At 33.6% G+C, this 24,508-nt stretch overlaps 1 protein-coding gene across 4 annotated transcripts in view; it reads left to right on the forward strand.

Moving 5' to 3' along the window:
• Positions 1-23,315, forward strand: part of LOC111030263 — a 128,374-nt gene extending 105,059 nt beyond the window's left edge. For all 4 annotated transcript variants that reach the window (XM_022309676.1, XM_022309678.1, XM_022309679.1 and 1 more), the window contains 2 exons: positions 20,856-21,147; positions 21,737-23,315. In XM_022309676.1, the coding sequence (XP_022165368.1) occupies positions 20,856-21,147; positions 21,737-21,910 (466 nt within the window). In that variant the 3' untranslated portion in view covers positions 21,911-23,315. The remainder of the gene's footprint in view (positions 1-20,855; positions 21,148-21,736) is intronic.
• Positions 23,316-24,508: the final 1,193 nt, after the last annotated feature.

A 24,508-nucleotide genomic window follows, 5' to 3' on the forward strand; every position in this document is an offset into this window, starting at 1 on the left:
TCTAATCATTAATATAGGTGCCTACTATACAAATTGTGTACACTTTACACAGTATGCCTGTCATTAAAATCCATTAAAACGCGGTTTTATTTCCATGCTGTAACAAAAATGTATTTTTCTTATACATTTCCATACGTATGCAACAATACTTCAGCGTTATGCTATAATAATATTATGCTTATACGTTTGGAAAACCAAGTTTAAAGTTGGAACGAATGACCAAATAAAAATCTATAAAACCTAATTTTAATGTTTGAACTTGTCGATTATATAATAATATTATGTATAGGTTTGCCCATCATAAACAATATATAGTATATACATACCTATAATATGCGTATTCATTCAACGTTTAGGCGTAGTCTTTGAACTACATTCGCAAAGTATACAAGCAAGAAATTATTATGCTATTGTCAATATGTAGTTATATTTATATTGACTTTAATACAATATATATAATTCGATTTAAAACGATTTTGCATTCTCATGTATATGTATTTATATCGTTAATACTATGGACTTTATTAATATGTTTGATGAATTGTTTAACAATATATAATATTAAATTATAATAAAGAATAATACAACAGAGCGTTTAATTTCATACAGAAAAAACGCGTATTTAGTTCTGGTTACTCGTTATAAATTTCATTTAAATAATATATTACATATTATAATATAGTTACGCGATCTGTGTATATATCAACACCAGGTGATTACAAATGTTTTTGCAATGAAAGATAACCATAGCTATAGTTCGGTTATTATACTATTGACAATTTCGTTGTTACAACCACATGTATAAAATATTGTGTATTTAGATGTTGATAATGTATACCTATTATGATTCAGTTTACATCACATCGACCGCCGTTAGTTAGTATATTTCTTCGTTCGACGGATTTCAAATAATCAATTCATTTTTCGGCTCTCGACAAATCAGTGAACATATTTCGACAGCTGTTTTTCTCGTGGAAATAATAGCTGCATTATAATATACAATCTTCACAAATCGCGGGTCTCCGAAAAAATGTTAGTATGGTAGTTTTTGGCAGACTTCTACCAATCATGGAACATTTAATCAGGTATTTTTACAATTATTAAGTAATATGGATTAAGAAATAACTTTGAATTTTTACATTCCTTAAAGCGACCCAAATTATTGCGTAATAGGTAAAACAAATAAATATTATGCCGGTCGTGCCGATAATTAAACCAATAAATCATATTATGGGTATCATTCATTGAACAAATTGAAAAACCATCTTCACTTTTTTTATACTTGAGGTAATAATAAATTAACCCAGCGGCCAGTACAAAACATTTAACGAATAAATCTAAAACTTATGACGTAGTTGGGTTAATGTACAAATTATTAACTAAATGTTTTTTTTTCATCAAAATGTTATACTAAAGAGATTAATCGATTGTTTTTATCACAACATATTGTTGTTATCACTATAATGAACGTATTTATTTCATTCTTGTTGATGACACACTTTTGAATTATTATAATATTTTCAGATATGATAATAATATTTATTGATCATAATATTTTTAATTTTTACATATTATTAAGACCTACTAATATAATAAAGTTTTCAATAAATATTTCATTTCTCTGAAGTTACTCATAATCCACCAAAGTAGATGACCTTTATTTTTTTTAATAATTCAATCATCGTCACTCGCGATTCTGGATAAGCCGTTATTTCAACATTCGCGTTTCCTGCTGTATGTGTATAATAATATTATGTAGGTACCTATTACTTAGAATATTGAAAATTTATTCAACTGGTAACCTCTAAGTTATTAATTATTATGCATGTTGAAACTTGAATGGTCTATTATTAATTCGTGAAATATAATATGACTAATATTATTTCATTTTTTTTCTCTTAATCATTTTCTGACAAACGTAGGACTTGTGTGTTTCAATTACATTAACGCGGAAAGATTTCACTTTTAAGACGCCCGTGCACAGTGAAAGCAACTCAATTGCCCACCTAAACAACCATCGTTGAACTTGTATAGGTCTTGCGCTCTACAGCCATTAGGTAGTAATTAATTAAGAAAGTTCACACGCTAAACACACAGTCGTCTTTTGTTCAAGCAATCTTATCAATTTTTCATACTCATCTTCTTAAATTCAGGTTATCATATATAACAAAGAATGCGTTATTATTTTCATTATATTATTCCCAAATAACAACATAATAGAGGCATAGTGCTATGTTAGGTTATACGCATCGTACTCCTTTGTGTAAATGAAATTCAGAAAAATGAGAACCAATCTATAAAGCAATTTTGATTCTTTCACGTGACTTTTGCGCAATTTCTTCACGTGACTCACTTACACGCCTTTACCACGTTTCTCACCCAGATACAACTAGCTGGGTATATCCGAGTACTAAGTACATTCACATTTATAATTCTTATAAGTCATATTTTACGACTTTTGTCGATAATTTATTAATTTGTAATTAATATATATATATATATATATATGTATAATGTATATATATTTATACATACACATCTAGTTCAGTTACATGAGTAATACCCGTATTACGTTGTACTAAAAGTCATCATCTACGAGTGGTATCAATTATTATAATCAATTAAAAAACAAACAAACCGTCATTGGATACTATACACGAAACGGGTTATTAAAATAAAAATAAAAACAAACTTTAGAGAAAACATCATGAGTAGACAACAAAATTATAATAGTATAATATATATTAATTATAATTATATATTTTAACTTCAGAGTTACATGCCAAGTCTGTGTAAACGTCTCGTCTGGTAAAATGCCATTAAGTTCAAACATTATTTAATTGTTTGGTTTTATTTTTGTGTCAATTGTAAATATAATACCAGATTTACAAATTTAAACATAGAACTGTTCATTTTAAATTTAAAAATATTACGTATTCTTCTAGTACATATAGTACCTGCCTATTTTATTTACAAGAACTAAAAATCTAGATAAAATAAAACTTACTTCATTCGTTAACCAAATATATATCAAGTAATTCGATCCAGCATTTTTTTGAAAAGTTATCTATTTTACCAAAAGATTTTTTTTCTAACCCATAGCTTCATATTTTATTGGGATTTTGGGAGTCTTACAGTTGTGCTTATAATAATTAAATAAACAATTACATAATAATGGTAAATGGATAAAATGTAATGATAAATAAATATAAGTTACATGTTAGAGTAATTGGATACAATTTATAGTCTCAGAAAGTGTTTAAAAATGTTGATTTACTATGAAAACTATAGCTAGTGTTTTTATCAAATCGGGGTGAGAATTGAGGGCTGAAGATTTCGGTCCGGAAGACTACATTTATTTTTATTTTGAAGTTTTTATAACTGACATTTAATTATAGTTTTACTGTAAGGTGCATAACTGCACACGAAATGCACATTAAAGATTATTTTTTATCGATAGGGAAACTGCAGCACATTGTATATTATTGTATGTGAGAATGTTTAACACCAATATGTAGCCGTAGCATGGTCATCCTACATCGATTTTCCTCGGAATTTCCTGAAAATGTGTCTATTGCGTGACGTCTTATTAATTTTTTTTATTTAAATTGTAATTCATTCCATTTTGTATGTTGAGATTTTTCATTACGACATGCCAGTTGGTGGTGCATTTTGATAGCTTTTGGCTAGTATTAAAATTTAGCATATCAAAGCTGATACTACTTGAGCTTTTTGTTTCACCAGAAGTATTTACGGATATCTTAATATTATGTTAATATTACATTACAGAAATTAAGATTTCATAATTTTTACTTTTTGACAGATTACCCGTCTGTTGTACGGTGCAATTTTTTTCCTCGTAACTCGAGGCCAACGTATAGAGAATGTATCTACCTGTTCTTGCCAATAATAAAAAACTATACAAGAAAATTATTTAATGCTTATAGACATATAGACGTGACGTCTTTGTGTGGAGTTCTTGTTATCGTGCACAGCAAAAAATCTGATGTTCTGGTTATACCTATAAGTACGGAAGACGGAAGTAATCAAAAAGTCTTAGTCTTGACTCTTATTAAAAATGCATGCTTCTATCGGTATTATATGTACTGGTACTCTCTATACGGTAATCGAACAAAAAGTCTTGGGTTAAATATAACACACACGGATAAAATATACCTGTGAAATCCAATGAGGCCAAGAAAAAATATCATATATTATACAATATTATTAACACAATTTTAAAAATCAAATACAATTGAAAAATATCAATGAATGCATTTTAAGATGAAAATTAAAAATATCGATTAATGATCGTATAATGTATGACGATATAAAGTCTTAATGATATCTGTGACTTTCTAAAATATATTGATAATGTATTAAGACAAGGTTAAATAAATTAAGATGTATCATAAATAATAATTTGTTATTATAGTTTTGAACCATTTATCGCCTCCAATAGATTATTTTACTTCGTATAATTTGCAGATCTATTTTATCCTCACAATTTTTTGTTATTAAATATTTTGTTTTTATCATATATAAAGATTCACTGTTGGCTGTACGTGGCACGTATACACTGTACCTAGATCAAACATCTCGTTAATAGTTGTCTAGAGCATGAGCTGAGATATTATCATAATTTATAATGTAAACTATCGACCGTTTGCTCTGCCTAATGCGGAACTAAACCAAATATAGATACATAAACCTATCTTAAAACTAAAAGAATCAAGAACATTTTCAGTTTACAATCGTTCTCGCGTCGGACGACAAGCAAATTGCATATCTTTTATTCGATGTTTAAAAATACATGTTACTATGCGTTCGGTTTGTGACAAAACACACACATGCCTACAACACTGCAAATTATAATATTATTAGGTACAACACTCACGCACTTCTACTCTTAAAATGCGCTTGCATATTTCTTTTCTCATTATTCTCATACTTTATACAAGGCGGCTGAAATAGCTATATTACACTCTCTCGATCTTAATTTTTGTAATTTGAAGTGTCCCACTCAGTATGCTCATGATGAAACAATACGATTTTTCACTTTTTTCTACTTAAGTTTTGTCAAGAGATGTAATGCGAAGGTAATCATGTAAATGTTAAATAAAATGAGTTCAAATTAGTTAGAAATACATTATTTATGCACCGAAATTTGCATGATACTATTCTGCCTCAAAGTAAAAAATTAAACGTCGTAAAAGAATGACGGAAAATCTAAAAAATAGCATCCATCATAAAAAATTGTAAAAATATATAGGTACAGCATAATACATCATCCTACTACTTACATAAAATTTTTTCGATAATTAACCGCGATATAATGATTAGTTTTCATTGTTTCTCTTTAAATATTCACACTATATACATATAGAAATAGCCCGTATAGCTTCCAACACGGTCAACGTGTGTTGTGTACCGCCAAAAGATGTGTCTTATTCACACAGAATCTTATTTCAGTTGTATATGCATAAACGCTGATTGCAGCAGTGTATAGTGCCGCAGAGGGATTTTGCAACTCAACATTCACATTATTGTAGCTTAGTTTAATAATTGCACAACAGGTATATATTTAAAATACACGTTTCATATTTATTACGATCGAATTTTTTTTCATTTCAATGAAAACCCGCGATACCTACATGTGATGAATGGCGCTAAATATACGTTAACTCAAATTAAATCAAAAATCAAATGGAAATTTAAAAATGGAAGCCTCATTTCACCACGAAAAAAAAACAATTTAAAAATTTAACTTCATGCGTCTGTGGGCCTGATAAAGTTCGTCCACGGACCACCTCAGCATAAATAACAGATTCTGTATTTGAATTTAGAATCAAATTGTATTTATACCTTCGACCTAACTATATTTATGAGAATTGGGAAACGAACGTTTAGGTATACATGCTGGCAATTGTTATCGTTCTATTGTAGCAGTAATATGATGGACCCACGTGTCTGCAATAACGGGAAAAATTCAAAATGTTTATATTTTTAAAAGATAACCAGTTATCCTCTCCCGTCCACCGCTAATAGCAACTATCAACCCAACACATCTGCAGTCAAGCATCTCGCCTGGTGCAGCAAACTTCAGCACGTGCAGTATAACATAATATTAACTATTATATATGTATTATAAGAGCACGTACTACGTACATAATGTACGGTTTTGGATAACCGATAAAACTCGGTCGAAATCGCCTCTGCGGACAAAGGAGACGGACAAAAACACACGAAACACAATCATATATAATATATATTACGTTTTATAATATATTATATTTGTCACGCGACATCCGCTGGCGTTGGCCGCGAACTCCTGACAACAATAATAATAATAATTATTAATAATTATTATTATTATTGCCATCGTCGTACTATATAATACGTATGAGTACGAAAATATCGGTGACGCCGAGGCGATATTTTCGGGGAGGTCACCCACGACAGTCTCGCAGCTGCTGCAGACAAACCGTCGTCGTCGCACATAATATTATAATACATTCGGCGAACGTTTCGTAAAATAATAACCAACCTAATAATAAAAATAATCGTGGCGGACCTTCGGAAATAAAAGCCCCTCTGACGTCAACGGTGACCCGGAAAGTTGGACTTGCGCCACAGTCTCCGTTTTGGACGCGTTCCCGCGGTCCCCTCACCCACCCCTGTAAGTCACCGGCGCACGGCGGTCGAAACCCCGACGGGGCTATAGGCACTTCTGCCCTCCACACACACACACACACACACAACACACACACCAAGACGGTTTTTCTGGGAAGTACTCTCTTGTCTCGTTGACGTATACGCTCTTGTTATACATATATACGCGAACGATTTCTCGAGCTTGACACCACACCAACCTAGTTTAGGTGTCGCGGCGGTGCGTATCGTATTTATTATATATTATAGTATTGTATTAAATGTATATACGTAGGACGACGACGACGAATAACAACAACAACTGCAATATCATAACACACTAATACTGCAGAGCACAATGTGTTGTTTCCGACACGATAATCGTGTGAGAGTGTAATAATAATAATATTGCACTCGGCGGCGTAAACAAAATCGTAAAAAAGAAACATAGAACGCGGTTATTGTCGGTATATTGTATCGTATACTATATTCGGTATACGCGGTTGGTATGATAACAATAATAATAAGAGGTAGGTGCTTGCAGCTGCAGTGCATAATATTATTACTAATTACTAAAGGTACACACATCGGTGTCGTGTCGACTAATACATAGGCGTATGCCATTACGATATATATATCGCAGTCGGTCGAAAAATGTTTAGTAAAAAAACCGTACTCGTTGTCACGGTTTGCGGATATTATTATAATTTATAATAATATCTAATGCCTAAGTTCTAGCGCGTGTCGAGAAAATCTGACGTTTTTACGCCGTATTAGCGTTCGAATAATATAATATTGAATATACCTATCTAAAAGCGCGCACCCGCAGCGTACGATGCCACTGCATAGGAGACGGGGGTCGATAGAATCGCGTCCACCCGAAGGTTCTTTTCACCAAGAGAAGAACTACTGTGGATATCGATACTTTTACATTTTCAAAAAGTACCCCCTATAGGGAGTATATAGCGATATTATTGAAGAAGTTATAGACGAGTACAAAAAAAATTACCAAAAAATGTTATACTTAATGATTTTATAATCGCGTTTTTGTTTTTTCGTGGGAGGGGACCAACTAACTATTTTGGGGGGCTTATTTTTAAGAAGCCTGTGATATGAACATCAACGCTGTACACGGCTCACTTGCATGGGAATTGGAGCCGGTGCCGGTTTCGCACAGTCAGTACCACGGTTATCTAATACCTACTAGAAAACCGTGGTCAAAACACAATATAATATATTCGATAACCAAATCATTATTGTTTAATCGTATGGCCTTTAAAAAATTTAGTTGCGCATCAGTCGTCGCAGTCTCATACTCTCATGGCCCTTTTTAAAGTCAGAGGCAATTATAGTACACTGTAAATAGACACTACCTATATATAAGCTGTTTTTATTACAATAATATTATTATCAAATCGGTATTATGACGTTAGGTAATGGTGCTCTATAGCTGTGCAGTACATAATATTTGATTGTTTTCAACACGATAATAGTGTTTGTTATTGGTTTGTTTATCTCACGCATATATATGTAATCCAACACAATATTTTGGCAAGTCCGATACGGTTTCCGTTTAACTCGTATGACGACGGTCCAGGGTATGCCTACGCAAAACATATTATTATAATATTATTTACGTAGGTATTATTGATGCGAAACATCGCTAGCGGACGTCAAATTCGAGGAAAACTGTCAGTTCTATTTCCTAGATTTCCGAAAGAAAATCCTCCGCGGGTGTTTATACATCGTCGCGGAGACTAAACAATTAACGAATAGCGATTTATTTTTTTTTTAAACACATATTTTATTATCGGTTTTTTTTTATTTATCGAGCGTATAACATTATAATATGTACCTCAACCTCGGGATCTATTATTACGCCGCGTCGCACATTGTGATGTGATTTTTTAATTAGTCGTTGTCATAGTGTTAATAATAATAGTAATGAAATATACCTATAGTAGTATATTGTGTACGCTGTTTTATTTGCAACATAATTTAGTGGCTTGACGTGCGTAAATGTAAAAAATTACTATTTACAATGTTTTATACAATACACTAATATAGTCGTGTGTGTGTGTGTGTGTCGATACGGGCGGCGGCGCGTAATAGTGTATAACGAGAGTGTAATATATATATATATATATATATATATTATATTGTTATGTCGTTATTTGTGTCGTCACTGCAGTGCAAGTCGTGAATTCTAGGCCTAATAATAAACTGCAGTTTGATGAACAGGGCGACGAGGCTACGGAATTGGGTCAGCCCATTTTATATTATATAGACGATGACAAAATAATTGTGCGCGCAAAACATTTAGCGAGACGATAAATAATTTTTAAAAACAATTGTTTTCGGGTCATATGCGACATACATTATACTTAATATTTATCGTCCCATCGGTTTAATGTAACATAATAAACATACATATCACACGATTTTAGCTGGTTTCCTCGGCATCACAATTTTCAAAAAAAAATGTTCTGTTTATTGTACCCTTTTTATATCATTGATTTTAGAATATTTATGCCAACAGTTTTCTCAGAGAAACATTATAATATCATTTTTTATTTTGTTGAAACAATTTCACTACACCCGAGAATTCACACCAATCGAACTTTTACCACATTAATCGTACCACCGATTTCAGAATTTGTACCAAAATATTTCCCAGGAGAAATTCAATTTTCATTTACGATTTCAATGAGACTTTTGCAAACCAGACAATAATGCGCATTGTCCCCAAATCCCAGTAGAAACAACAACAATAATATTAAAGTAATTTTGTTACATGCTTTTATATTTTATATTAAAATATTTTGACGGCTTGAAATATTACATTATACCGAGGTCCAATTGGGAAACTATCAACCGCTAAAAATATTGTGCGCCTTCGACATAATAATATAGTATATCGTAATTCGACTAACTCGAAAGTCGGTTGACTCGACGTCGGCCGATTTCACCGTAAATGTTTGGGAAAACGAATTGAAAATGTCTGACCGTGTTATAGAAATCGTAACGATCAGAAAAAAAAACAAATCGAGGTCTTACGCTACAGCAGTCGTCGGCATTATCGCGGTGTCCAGCCGATTATGTATATAATAATATAATTTGACCTCGCCATCGACTCGAACACTTCCTCCTCCTTCTTTTTCGCGGTATAAGGTATAACGCATATAATACACATATATACACAATAATGAGTATCATAATATATATTATGCATAGAATATAGTAAAGGTACGTAGGTTACTATAACCTCCATCACGCCGCGGTTCAAGTTGAGATCGAAATAATAAAAAAATTAAAAAATAAACAATGATAAATAAAAAAATCGCCGATTTTTTATTTTGTTTTCCGCTCTCGGTTTTTGGTGTGAATTTCGTCGGCTCCGCAACCTTAACCCATTATAGCAGTGAACGCGCAAAGTATAATATTGTGCGGTGCCAAAGCTTGCTGCACCAGTCCCGTGGCCAATGTTTTTTCTAAAAAAATAATGTTTTTGCGTTGTCCCCGCGTGTAAGTATACAATACACATAAACGGTGCCAAGAAATATGTAAAAAAACAAACGAAACAAATCTCTTCGGAGCGTTCTAATTAGCGTAATTGCCTTTAATAATGTATAGCTATACGCGTTTTCCCGCGATGACTGCTGCGGCGAATCGTCGCGGTTTTGGGGGTTTCGTCGTCGTCGTAGCGACGAGGATTTCCCGGAGGACTTTTCGATCGGTTCACTCGACAAGGCTATACGGCGGAGGGGGACAAAAACACAGCTAAGTCCTTGGCCGGTTGCCTCCTCCATCACAACATAATATAATAATATAATGTTATACTCACAAAGGGGAACACGCGCATATATACATAGTAAAATAAACACATATATTCGAGTACGTGATCCTAAAAGGTCTTCTCTAGTCTCGGTGTGTTCCTACATAAGTATAATACGAATCGTGTGTGTATGTGTGTATGTATGTGTGCAGCAGGTAAATTTGCACGCCTCAGCCTTGTGCAACGCGGCGGCAAACGGCCGTCGGATTTGCATTTATATATTATATTACGTTTTGCGCAAAACACGTTATGATAACAACGTGGGACGGACGGCGGCAAATGGCAATTACCTATAATACCTATGTATTACTCTATTATAACATTAAACTTGACGGCTGTCGAAAACCGACGCCGACGCCGCCGCCGCCGCTGACTTGATAATAATTATAATACAATCCGCCTGTATATAATATCGCGGACGCGTAAATTACATATTATATTAATATTGTATATGTATATAAGAACATAAGTATAGAATATTATACAGCATATTGTTGCGACGAGGCTCACCCTTACGTAATAACGACGAAGGTGACGACGTTGACGAGCGTAGTTACTATCATTATTATGTCTTACCCCCTCCGCGTACAAACTGCAGAAAAACCTGTTGTGCTCCACGGAAGGGTTGGGCGACGTTTGCGAGGGGGCTGCAGGCGGTGGTAGCGTGGGTTATTGCACAACGGCGCGGATCGTAAATCGTATAAATATATAAAATAATAATAAGACTATAATATATTTATAGTTCTATTCTCACAAGAAAACAAACGGATACTTATATTATGTGGCTAACTTAACGATTAATACTTTGCAAAACGCGTCCGTGACACATGTGCTGCGAATATAGAGAGACGGCTGCCGGTGGCCTCGCGCGCAACTCGATTATCGCTATTTACCATGGTTTATATTATATTTCAATGTATCGTATATTCATATCTCTGATCACACACCATAATACGGTCTCATGAATTATCCGTAAACGGAGTTCGGTCCCTTTCGAACAACTGCTGTATACACATCATGGAATATGAAATATAGTATATAATAAAGTGTGTGCGCGATGGCTGCAGGCGCGAAGATAGGATTTAGGAATGTTTCGATTTTATATTTTAATATAACTTCAGGGGGAGGCTAGCTTAACGAACTCCATTGTATATAGTCATCGAGTTTCGTATTAATATAATATCAAATATGAAATATAAAACCATATATGACAACATATGTTGTAAAAATCTGAAGCTTATATGACATTATAACAATTATTATTGTTATTGTATAAAAACGATTGAAGGGGGATGGGGAGAAACAAAACACCTCCCCTGACTACGCCATACTACGGACGACTGAGTTTATAACGGATGACGTAAACCATGAAACGGAAATGAAGACTAAGGTGTACATATAGTTGGATATTCGCTCTGCTTTTGTTCGAATTAAATAAAACATATATAGGTCGAACACCGAACAACGATGAAAAATGTACAGCAAATGTGGTTCGCACACCATAAAGGTATATTTTGTCGGTTGTACGAACCAAATAGTTATAGAACATATTCCGGACGCATACATAAAACCGCAGTGTGTGACCAGCTGAAACGAACACTATACGTAGGTATATAGGTACACAGACGCGGTCGTAGATATAATGTAGATATATGTGAATAGTTAGCCCCACAACCTGTCCGATTTATACCAGACGGATTGTAATAGTTGCAACACTGCTGCAGTACCTATATTTGTTTGGTAAGTATAAGTTGATTTTCAGCAGAACTTCAAAGTTTGTTGGAACAAATTTGTGACCAAATTGAATGTCGACAAGCAGTCCCATCCACCCCAATCCGTCTAGTTAAGGGGCAATTTATTTTACCCCTAGAGGAAAACCAAATCAAAAATGCATCTCAAATAAGTGGTATTCCGCCGCGATACTAAATCTTCTATATTATACTATAGTATTGTGGAAATGCCTCGGACATACATAGTTTTGCCACCGGTTTTCTTTTTTACTTGGCGAATTTCGTGTTTTTAGGACGCCATCGCGTATACTGTCCGGACCGAATTTCGCGCTCCGACATAATATTCAACTATCGATGAGAATTCGCAGATGACCGAACCGGTCGCCCATTTGCGGAACACGTATTATACATGCACACGGTGTATACTATAAGTGTGTTTGTGTATGTGTGTGTGTGTAAATTAAATACAGCTCGTGTGTGCCCCGAAAGCGAATAACGGTGAGCAGTGACCGCACTTTCCCGATGCCGATATGGCGCGGTCGTTTTCCCATTTTTTTCCACTCTGTATAGTTACCTCGTTCGACTTCGCAGAGCGGACAATCGCCTCGAGCGAGAACGTTTACTGCAGGTACCTATATGTATATATATATTATATATGCTCAGCTATGAGGCTCCGAAATGATTAATATCGCGTTGTCCATATTCATATCCGCAAAAAAATCATATACGTGTAGGTGGGAATATTGGCATTGCAATATTGTATATATGATATCTAATATATATTACATAATTACATAACCTTACCCAACACGCGGATGATTCAATATGATGCGACCATGGTCATACTCGAATTTTTCTTTGATCGTGCAGCGTCTCTTCAAACTCTGATTTTTTTAAAGCATATTAACAGCATCACCCACACACACCAACACCAGCATATTTTGCCGTCAAGTCGGGTTTCCACTACACCGTGCCGTGTCTTGTGCTCGATTTATAAAAAAAATGGACTGTTATAAAGTAAAAAGAGAGGTACTGAATCCAACTTTGTTAGAAGGAGATACAGCATGAAAGAAAATGTCATAGAAGAACAAATCATTTTCCAATGGTCACCGCGTACAAAATTTGTTTGTTATTCCATGATATAATATAATGGTTTTTTGTTTTATGGTTTTCTTAAACTGTATATTTTATCTCTTTCATAATTTCAAACACACATTAATATAATATATGATCTATTTCTAGCAATCCAGTCTTTTTTGAAGTAAGGACTGGGTATATAGGGAATTATAAGTCCATTACTTTATAGGTCTGTGTTCTATGTATAAAACCGGATTCTCACAGCTACGTCGTATGTCGTGTCGTGCGAGGGCGTAGTAACTATATGGTTACAAATGGTAACCATATTGGTTTAAAAGTTGAAATGTCAATTCTTGGTATACTCGGTTGCAACTTGGTTATTAAATGATACCAAAAAAAATGAATGCCCAATCACAATATGATTTAATCAATACGGTGTGATACACGACGTAGCTGTGAATGAGCCTTTAAAGGCGGGTTTCCACTATATGCGTGTGCCGTGTACACGAAAAATGTTCAGCTATGCTCAACAACAAGGTAACATGATAAATCGTGTGGTAAACTAACCTAAACAACCAATCACAGCAAAGGATTTATATGCACGTATGCGCTCACGTATTTAGTGGAAACCCGCCTTAAGCGTATACCTATTATACGGGTAACAAAATGTTGGTAACGTAATATACCTGTAAGGCTGTATATAAAAGTCGAATATGTTTAACTGTATACACGACACGGTAAGAATTCAGTGGAAACATCAGACTTTACAAATGCGTGAGATAGCAAATTTACTTCAACAGTATTCACGCGTTTAGCTACGACGCTACGATATTTGTAATATTACAGTGTATTGACCTATTATCAAACATAACAGCAACACCATTTTTCGCGTTTTTCCGATATTTTGATTATCAAACAAAGTGTGTATTAAATATTGCAATTTAAAAACTGTCTCACAGCTCGCTTTGAAATTGAAATATTGTGGAAATACGTTTCCAACAAAACAAACACAATGTCGTTATCTTTAACTTAAATAACTAACGAACCTAAACGTGTAGGTACTGTTGAGCGTATCTACCTCGTATATGTTTTCCTTTAGATACTTATGTATGTTGCGCACTCGCAATATGGTGACGACAAAATAGTATTTTCAAAATTCTCTCGTACGATGTTTGTCAATCGGTGGATTCTATTCATCGGGGGATGATTTATTAAATCTATTACGTTTATCTATTGAACGATGAAAGGTGAGCGTCCCCTCGACGAATCACTCTGAAGTATATTATTATATGAAGCTCTTCGCGAAGTATCTAGTTTCCCAAAGAAAAAGAAAAACAACAAATATTACGCGTCATAATAAAATTATATATAGTAAACATTATTGGTAGGTACTTCGGCAGGAATCGATTACCTCGATCGGCGATCAATAACAAACACACAACCAGCCGCAGGTAAATCACGCAACCTGTGTATATATAATATATATAGGTATATGTGTCGCACTGCAGCAGACTTCGTAGTCACATTACAATAATAATAATAGTATTATATTTTACATAAACATAATATTATGCGACCCAGCTAAACGCAATTTGTTTTCGTCGATGAGCACAATTCCAATATGTTGCACTTGTACCTGTTATACAGTCACCATTACAATATGTACCGAGGTGACTACAATTATGTGTGTATCCTCTAAAGTTTACCGCTACAACTCTGCAAGTTTATGATAATACAATATTATGTATATTATAATGTATTATATATTATGACTATATATACTGCTGCTCGATTGTCTATTATATGACGTATGTTGTCAAACAGGCATAGGTACTGCTATAATATGCATAATAATTATTTAAAGTTTTAATTATCCACACGCAAACAAATGGTGCGTTTTTTTTCACCGTTATAACCGATATATAAGTATAATAGCTTAATGAGTTATACATATAGGTGTATATACAGCTATAATATTATTATCCACGATCCACCCAGCATTTACACGATAATAATAATTAATAATATATAATAATAATATGTACATATGATTATTATCTGTAACGTTTTTGCCACCTGCAGCTGTTTTAATAGCTTCAATTAATTTCTATATAGGTGCCTATATTATACTATTATTATTATTATTATTATTATTATTATGACATATACACGACAGAATTTTATAGTTTATTTTTATAATTATATTTCAACAGATGTACCGTTTTTTGAACAATCTCTGCAGCGCTAAAATTTGCAAATTTTACAATGTCAAAGATTATAATAATAATAATACCCATATCATATAAGATAACTATGTGTGTATTATTATTTATTTCTATATGACACACTTTTGACGATTATAGCAGGATACATATATAGCCATATAGGTATAGGTAGTTTGATCTACTGAGAATTTAATATTATGAGCATTGTGCAATGCGTATCACATATATTATTTGATTATGTTTTTTTATCATTGTTCGTGGGTATAATATACACAGAGGGTATACAATATCATCATTGACGCAACCGTTTATTTTATTAAGCTCACATAAATAATTCGGTATAGGTACTCGTATTTAGACTATAATATAGTATTGCAACAGTATATAATATACCACCGTATATGATGACTATATTATGAGTATGTGTATATAGCGTATGACTGGATTTCCTTTAATCTGAAAACAATTGATAATTTATAAATATTATTTCATTCATTGTGTTATCGTACGTTTAAAAAGGCTTAAACGATTAGGTCTGAAGTAATTTCAATATTTAAAACACGTTCAATTACTTATGTATTGATGCACAAAACTATATATCTGAACTATATAGATTATTGTTGTATAATATGTATCGTATGTTATAATATACTCATTCGACAAAGTGAATTATTCTTTGATAAGTATTTTTAATTATTACACGTCGTACTATACCTACTAGGTATGATGATGACCGGAGACTATTCCTATAAGAAATGTCATAAATTAATATAAAGTTTATAAAATAAATATCATTTGCTTTTATGAAAGTTAATAAAAACATTCACTTGAAAACGAGTTGAATGTATAGATATATAATGCATACATGAAATGCTTCGACCTAGTAAAATAATAGATTCTCAAACTGGTTTTAAAAATTTTTAAATGTATGTTGATTAGGATTTTAAAACGGCAACTTGAGAAAAATGAGAATCGACTTGAATTTTGTTTGATCAATAATTGTACATCTCTTTCTGAAGATAATAATAATTTCAACCTAACCTGTAAGCATTATATTATGATTTAAAATAAAACATAGTGAGACCTAGAAAATTTACCTTTCAAAACATTAACATTACTAAAACATTTTTATTTTTATATTACGTATACATTATAATAATTCCATCGAATGATTTGAAATGTTGACTTAACAAATTAAAAAAGGGTTTAAAAATGTTTTTTATAATCATAATAATACAGGTAGTAGCACTGGTAACGTCTATACCTACGTTTATATAATAATATACCTACAACGAAATCGATGCGTATACTACGTTTATACCTCCACTTGAATATTTAACATTTCAAAAATTTGATACTACACATATATACCTATAGGAGTTATAATTATAATTATTATACACGTGATATATACGTCGTCGTTTTGTTTCGAATATTTGTGTTTCGTTATGTCAATGCGTATAATATTAGCTGATGTGTATATACCTATACATATATTTATACACACAATTTAATATATACCTATGGAGCAGTCGGCGGGGTCGGGGTGATGGTGGTTCACGAATTACAATTATTTAAAAAATACGTTTTACCAGCAGCTATAGAACACATAATATACAGCGACGAAGGGAACCACGAAATACGTTTCCGGATTATCGAATATTCTATGATATTATTATGTGTTTCGATAACGAACAGAAACCGGCGCACAGGTAGAAAATATATCATGATGGGCTGAGGTTTGTTCAGGCATTTGAAGCACGCGGTATGTGTGCTCATAATTCATTTGGGGACCTTCGTGCGAGAGAAAACCAACGCCGAAAACGTATAATAGTATTAAAAAACAATAATGATTGAAAATAAAAAATATCACAGGTATCATTCGTGTAGACAGCAGCTGATATGCATCAGAGGTATTCGGTGTACAGTGAAACCTCTATATAGTGGACAGCCACGGGGAATTAAAAATTGTCCACTATAGAGAGTTGTCCACTATTGAGAAAACCTTTACTTAGTGGACATTTTCAAAAAATTACTAAATGTCCACTATAGGGAGACACTATAGGAAATGGGCTATATGTACACTGTATACATATGAACATATACATTGGAATATTAATTTTCTAGAAATAAAATAATTTTTCTATTGTCCATCTCCATTTTTCTGTTAAAACACATTAGCCAATCTGTCATTAAATCTCGATTCATCCATGCCTTATGGTTAGCTTTCCAATTAACACCTAACGTTGATACATTTACACTTTTGAAACAACGTGGTTTTAGTGATTTTCCAATTATTAACGGAGTTTCAAATTCCCCGATCATATTTACACATAGTAAAACAGTTAAACGATCTTTAGCTATTTTACCTCCACGACAAATTTCGTTTTTTAAACACAATGTTTTATCAGGAAGTGCTCGAAAAAATAGCGTAATATTTTTTCAAATTACACTTATCTTGTAAAATGTTATTCACCTATATTTTTCATTAAATTATTTTTAGATAAATTAAAACAAAATATGTATGTACATAATTAAATATTTAAATTTACCTGTGACTTGCTTATGCAAAATCGTTCTGCTAAAACACGAACACTTAGATTTTCTGTTTCCTTGGTTTTAAATATAAACGAATATATAACAGATAAATATAGTGTTTTTATTAAACGTTTTCGATATGTACATTTATTGTGTCCATTTATGAGAGGTAATTTTTAATTTGGTACCAGTTTATTGTGTCTACGTCCACTATTAAGAGTGTCCACTACTAAGAGGTTATAACTCCTATTATGCGCATACATTTTTGCCGGGGAATTTAGAAGTGTCCACTATTGGGAAGGGTCCACTATTGAGAGGTGTCCATTAATAGAGGTTTCACTGTACTATATAAAGGTATAATACGCATATTATTATATGTTTTAGAGTCGTACATGACGGAACATAAAACATTAGGTAAAATGATGACTATACGACGACTCAGACGGCGACCGTACAGTGAATTTATATTTATATTATATTATGTAAAAAGGTTTTTTTTTAATACCGCGTGTGATACGTTTATAGTAGTCGTTTTCACAAATTCATTGTTTAAAATAGATTCTCGACATAATACAGTAGGTATAATAAATTAGTTTTATTTTGAATTTCGAGGTATTTTTTAACAGAATAATGCACACTTCTTTATATTAATATTACTTTCCCCATAAACTCAAATAATACAACACTTCGATGGCACCCATGGCCAGGAGGGGAGGGAAGATAGGATAAATATAACATATATTAATAACATACCATTCTGCAAATTAACACGACGTACTAATACACAGGTACAACTGGGGAGGGGAGCTAGTGGGCACCCTCAACTATTTTGTTGGAATCCCAAACTAAATAGGTGCCTACTATACTTAATAATTACTTATACTAGTCTATTGATTTCTATATAATACGACCGATAAAAAATAGCTACGCACTAGCGTGACAAAAGAACGGTTTTCAAACTCGTCAATGTTAAATATTCAAAAAAAAAAATCAATTATAACTAAAGATCTTATTACCAACTAAATTTGCAGCTGCTGTATGACAGGAGAATTTATCTAAATATCGAATGTAGACATTTTTGCTTATTAATTATTATTATTCGCAATACCTAAACATTTTGAATATAAGTAGGGAATTCTTGAATTCGTATCGTAAGCTTAGCATGATTCTAGTACACCCAAAATATGTTAAGGTCTAATAATAATAATAATAATAGTATGTAACTGAAATGTTATAGCAGTGGTAGCGAACACAACTCACACAACTCGCACAAATAAACACGTTTTTAGGGTTGATCGTCCATGGCTGTAGACCCACACTCACCCACATTACCCATGCAGACTTAATAATAATAATATAATATCATTGTTACACGTACCCGACTATAGAAAAGATTTAACCGACGCGTCGTGAATCGAGTCCCGTCTAGCCACCCCCTCCCAACCCCGGCACGGGCACACCACCGCCATCGGGCGCAGGCGATGTGGCAACGTGGCGTCCGGGCGGCGGTGTGTGGCGGGGACGACTGCGGCGGAGGGTTGACACCGGCGGTGACGGCGCTCGGCGCTCCCACCGGTCGTCGGCTACAACGCGGCGTCGTCGGCTCGCCGTCGTGCGGCACCGTATCGCATTTACCGTCTCGCTCGCGCGGCACAACCACGACCAGTCGCTCATGCGGAGTCGCTCGCGCCACAGCTCACTTGCAGCCGGTCGCAGTGTCGTTGCACTTTGCGCGTGACTGCAGTGTGTGAGCGGTCTGTCCCGTCGTCGACACACTCTCTCTCTGCTACTTGTGCGGCCACAGTGACGCCAAGACACAAACCGTAGACGGTCGTCATCTGAGTTCGCCGCGAAGTAGCGTTGTTGTTTCCTTCGTGCACACGCATAAACGTTTCGAATGTGCGTCGGTTGTCGCAAAGTACCGTCGTCGTTGTCGTCCACGGCAGGCGACCACCACCATCACCACTTACAGAGGCCACCGCTTTGGACACGCTCCCGGAAAATGATCAGGCCCACTCACCAGCCGTTCAGTTAATAACTCCGTTCGACAACCCCGCGTCTTTTCCGACGTGGCCGCGACCACACTCGTCTTCGTCGTCGTGTCTACCACCTAACCCGAGACGCGACGCTCGCGCGCGCGTGTGTATTTATTAATATTATTTTTAATTTCTATTAATTGTTGTTCTCTTCGACCACCGACGTTCTCTCCTCCTCGGCGGTCGGTTATATGATATATAATATATCGTGTCGAAAAAACAAGACTTGAAATATTCTTCTCGGTGAAGAACCGCACCGTCGGACGTCCGGTACAATATAATATTATTATATAATATTCGTCGAAACATACACGAGGCTGTGATAGTGAAACTAGTCGTTAACGTAATATTATTATTTTAAAATAGCGTATTCTGTATAATATCATACGATTAAATTAAATTCGTATATTATAATATTGTTTAAGTGTATCTTTGAGTGTGTGTTTGTGCGCGTGCGATTTGTGTGTCGTACCGTTTTTGAACACACCGAAAACGTTTTTGTCTTTCTCTCTACACAAGTGTGACACCAATAACGGCACATACTACCGTCGTCGTTATTTTCGTTACTCTCCCCGAGCGGTGACGCTATGTGCTCCGCCAAAACCGTTACGTTTGGCGGCGTGGTGGCTTATCCGAAAGCGCCGGCCACCGGTACCCTCGAACAGACCAAAGCGCGTTTCAATTGCATAAGCACGCTTAGGGACAGCTTGAAAATGGTGGGTAGCAACGGTTCTAAATTTCTAACCGTCCGTTTGGTTCGCAGCAAGCTTAGGAAACGCGAGGAAACCGCCGTAGCTGCCGCGGCCACCGCAGCGGCCACAGCCGTCGCCACCGCCAACACTGCGATCAACAACAACAACAACAACAACAACAATGTGGACTGTCAGCTGCCCCATGCCCAGCCTGTCGACGTCGCCGTTGTCACAACCGTATCGGGTGACGTTGGTGATGCGCCCGTACCTCTACCGTTCCTCTGGCAGTATTCGGCCAAAAACGCTGCAGCCAAAAACACCAATGGGTATAACTCACCGTACAGGCTGTACAGCTCCGATCAGGTAATACAATCATCACTGCTATTGGTAGGGTCCGATCACATCGGTTATTTCCGAGGTTATTGCTTACATTGGACTTATACATACATAGCTCTATACATTGGTAGACGGTTTTAATTCAAATGATAAGGTTGGGATAAAGTCTGGCCATTGATGTAGGTACCGAACGATAATAATTGATTTCATTTAAAACACATAGTTTCTAAATTATTAATTTATTTTTAACGAGTAGGTACCTAACCTTTCTTTTATAATTAATGAGCTCATTGAAAACATGAGATCATTAAATATTGTTCATCTTATCTGCGGTTCAAGTGGGAGAAATGCATTATCAAGACAAGGATAGTGTGTATGGAATGCCTACACACCGTAGAAGGTTAAACGTTATAATTTGGTGCGCACTACTGGTTTTGTAAGAACAAAATGAATACCATAAATATTATTACGGTAACCCACAATATTGCCTTGGATATTATTTCAGCTGCCGTGCTAAATTTTAAACACTACATTTTCAAAGTTTCTTTATACCCACATTGGTCACTTCCAACCGTTTTGTTTCGATGTAACTGACGGGATTTTTAATGGATTTCAGGACACATTGGTGTGCAGTGTACCCATCGAAGAAACCGCAGAGCACCGCAAGGGACTACGGAAAAACTTGCGAGGCAAGTGGCGAAGACTGGTGCACAAAAAGCAACAGCAACAAGACGCATACAAAATACCCGCAGAACTACGGGACCAGCTCAAACAGATATATGTGTACTGATTCTAAAAGTTTGTTTTTCCAAGACAATCCACAAAACCTATCAATTTTGCAATCTATTATTACTATATTATTTTTATTATATATTTTTTTTTCTATAAAAGGACAAAACAATCTTGTATGTTTTTATTAATAACGTACCTATGTATAATAAATTTTCATTCCTCTTAGAGAATTAAGTTTAATTTTTATTTTAATTTCACACACTAAACAAAGGAATATGTTGACCCATTAAGTGTCCCACTTTTTGATAAATTAATGATTGGAAAAATATTTTGGTTTTGTTAAAAAAATTAGACTGTTAAATAAAGAACTGGCAGTCTTAATGTAGGAAGAAAAATTTGGTGCCATCAATTATAACATCATTATATTATTTTTGTTTTAAATTCGTGATATAGGTATTAATTAATATAATAATTTAATTTATACACAACTATTATATTAAACATTATAATAATATAATACTTGTGCTAAGTAGGTAATGTACATATTGAATAGTTAAGGCCATACCTAATATAGCTTTAGTAATTTTAGAAAAATACTATTAATGAAATATTACTTATATAGAACTTCACAATATAATTTAGTAGTATTTTAAATTGAAAACTGTGAGCTTCTTTTATGGTGATAACTGATAACATAAAATAAAAATAAATTTAAAAGACTTAAAATTATTGTATCCCTTATTGCCCTTTTTGCCAGCATTGTATAATATTTATTATCCAAGAAATAAAATGTTTTTTGACCAATTTTTATATGAACTGTGTATAATCATTAAAGTATAATATACAACTGGTAAAATTATTTTATAATTTTGAGAATTGAACCTGCTCAGAAACATCAAACTGGAACTTAAATATATTTTTAAAAAAAAAATCTTTATTTAGCGGAAAAAAATTAATTTATTCAAAAACTAAAATTGTGATTTTTGTCTATGTAATTAGTACGTATGGTATCAACTGATCTTTGTGTATTTTATTCTATTTGTACCTAGTTAGTTTTACATTTTCATTTTGAAATATATGAAGCTAAAAATGTCTAGAATTTGTATAGTATTATATATTTTTTTTTTAATATTATATATTATATAAACCACTGTTCAATATTACATTGTTTCGACATTATAACTGATACCATTTGAAAATCATATTTTTGCTCATGATAATACATTTATTAAGAATTGTTTTGTTTTAAAAACAATGTAAATAACCAATCATCAAATTTGTCTCCATTTTATGATTAGTTTATTTATTTACTATGTTATGTATAATAGATCATTTCTTATTTGAACAATAATTTTTGCCTACGAATTGTTTGGTTTTTAAAATTGTTTTTTTTTATCGGCCTGTTAACATTCTTTTAATATGACTAGCGGATTTAAATAATTTGCACCCAAACAGTTCTAAATTAATAATTGCATAACTGTTAATTTAAATTGGCTTATGAAATGTAAAAGAAAGTCGTGGCCTGTACTGTTGTTTAAACATTTTCTATTGTCAAATCTGTTCTTAATAATAATGATATTAAAAATTGAAAAAAAAATAACGAATAAACATGTACTTTGTACATTATTTTCAATGTACTAATTTTAGTATTTTTATTTAATTATTCCATTTTATTAAAGAACGTTTGGAGAGAGGAAAAATAATATTTTGTTCAAGGAAAAGTACCTATACAACGTCCATTACAAAATCAGCTGTTCTGTTTGTATTCTATATACATGTTTGGAGAGAAAGTCAAAGTAGGTAGGTGTTGGTTTTTATATTATTGTTACAGCACATAATAATGATAATAATAATATTATTATTAATAAACGGCTCGGAAACTCTAATGGACATTATTATGATTCAGCGACAGAGTTGTTTTTAACATTTTTGAATACAACATTTATATTCGAACGATATTGTGTATAATTATTATACTGTTTGACAAACTCTGAAAAACATCATTTCAGTGCACCTCGGTCGAGTATCATGTTAAGTGTACCTATTCCTTAAAAATTATATAATTAAAATGTGTTGCACTGTTTCTCAACGATTTACAATTTACCTTGATCAAATACGAAACGACTGTAAAAATATTTGTTCGAATAATAATTAATACTTATAAACGTTTCAAGACCAGCTATAATCAATGATTATTAATCATATAATACCAAGCGGCTTATAGGCCAGTGGCGAAATGAACGTCACATGATATTTTAAAAGCGGTTGCTTTTCGATTTTTTAAAATGTTTAGAGTGGGTTGATCTGCGGGTGCTCAAATGTGAAACTGAAATCACAGTAGGAAAACAGTAATACTATACTTGCAGTGTTTATTATAAATTCTTGGTAGGAGCCTGGAGGGTGGGTGGACTACAACACGATTGAACATTAAGCACCTTTTTTCCGATACGCTTAAGCACATTTGTCGGAGTATCAAAGGATATAGAAATACAAAAGAAAACCTGCGATGTTGACATTTTCAATTTTGAACTATATTAGTCAAAAAAATTGAGTAAGAGTTAAAAAATAACACGATAACATGATTTCTTAGCCAATAATAGTCAAATTTCATAGATCTACCAATTTACCTACTTGATAATAATTATGGTAATAAAAA

This window comes from Myzus persicae, unplaced genomic scaffold (genome assembly GCF_001856785.1).
Source record: "Myzus persicae strain clone G006 unplaced genomic scaffold, MPER_G0061.0, whole genome shotgun sequence".
Classification (NCBI taxonomy): domain Eukaryota; kingdom Metazoa; phylum Arthropoda; class Insecta; order Hemiptera; family Aphididae; genus Myzus; species Myzus persicae.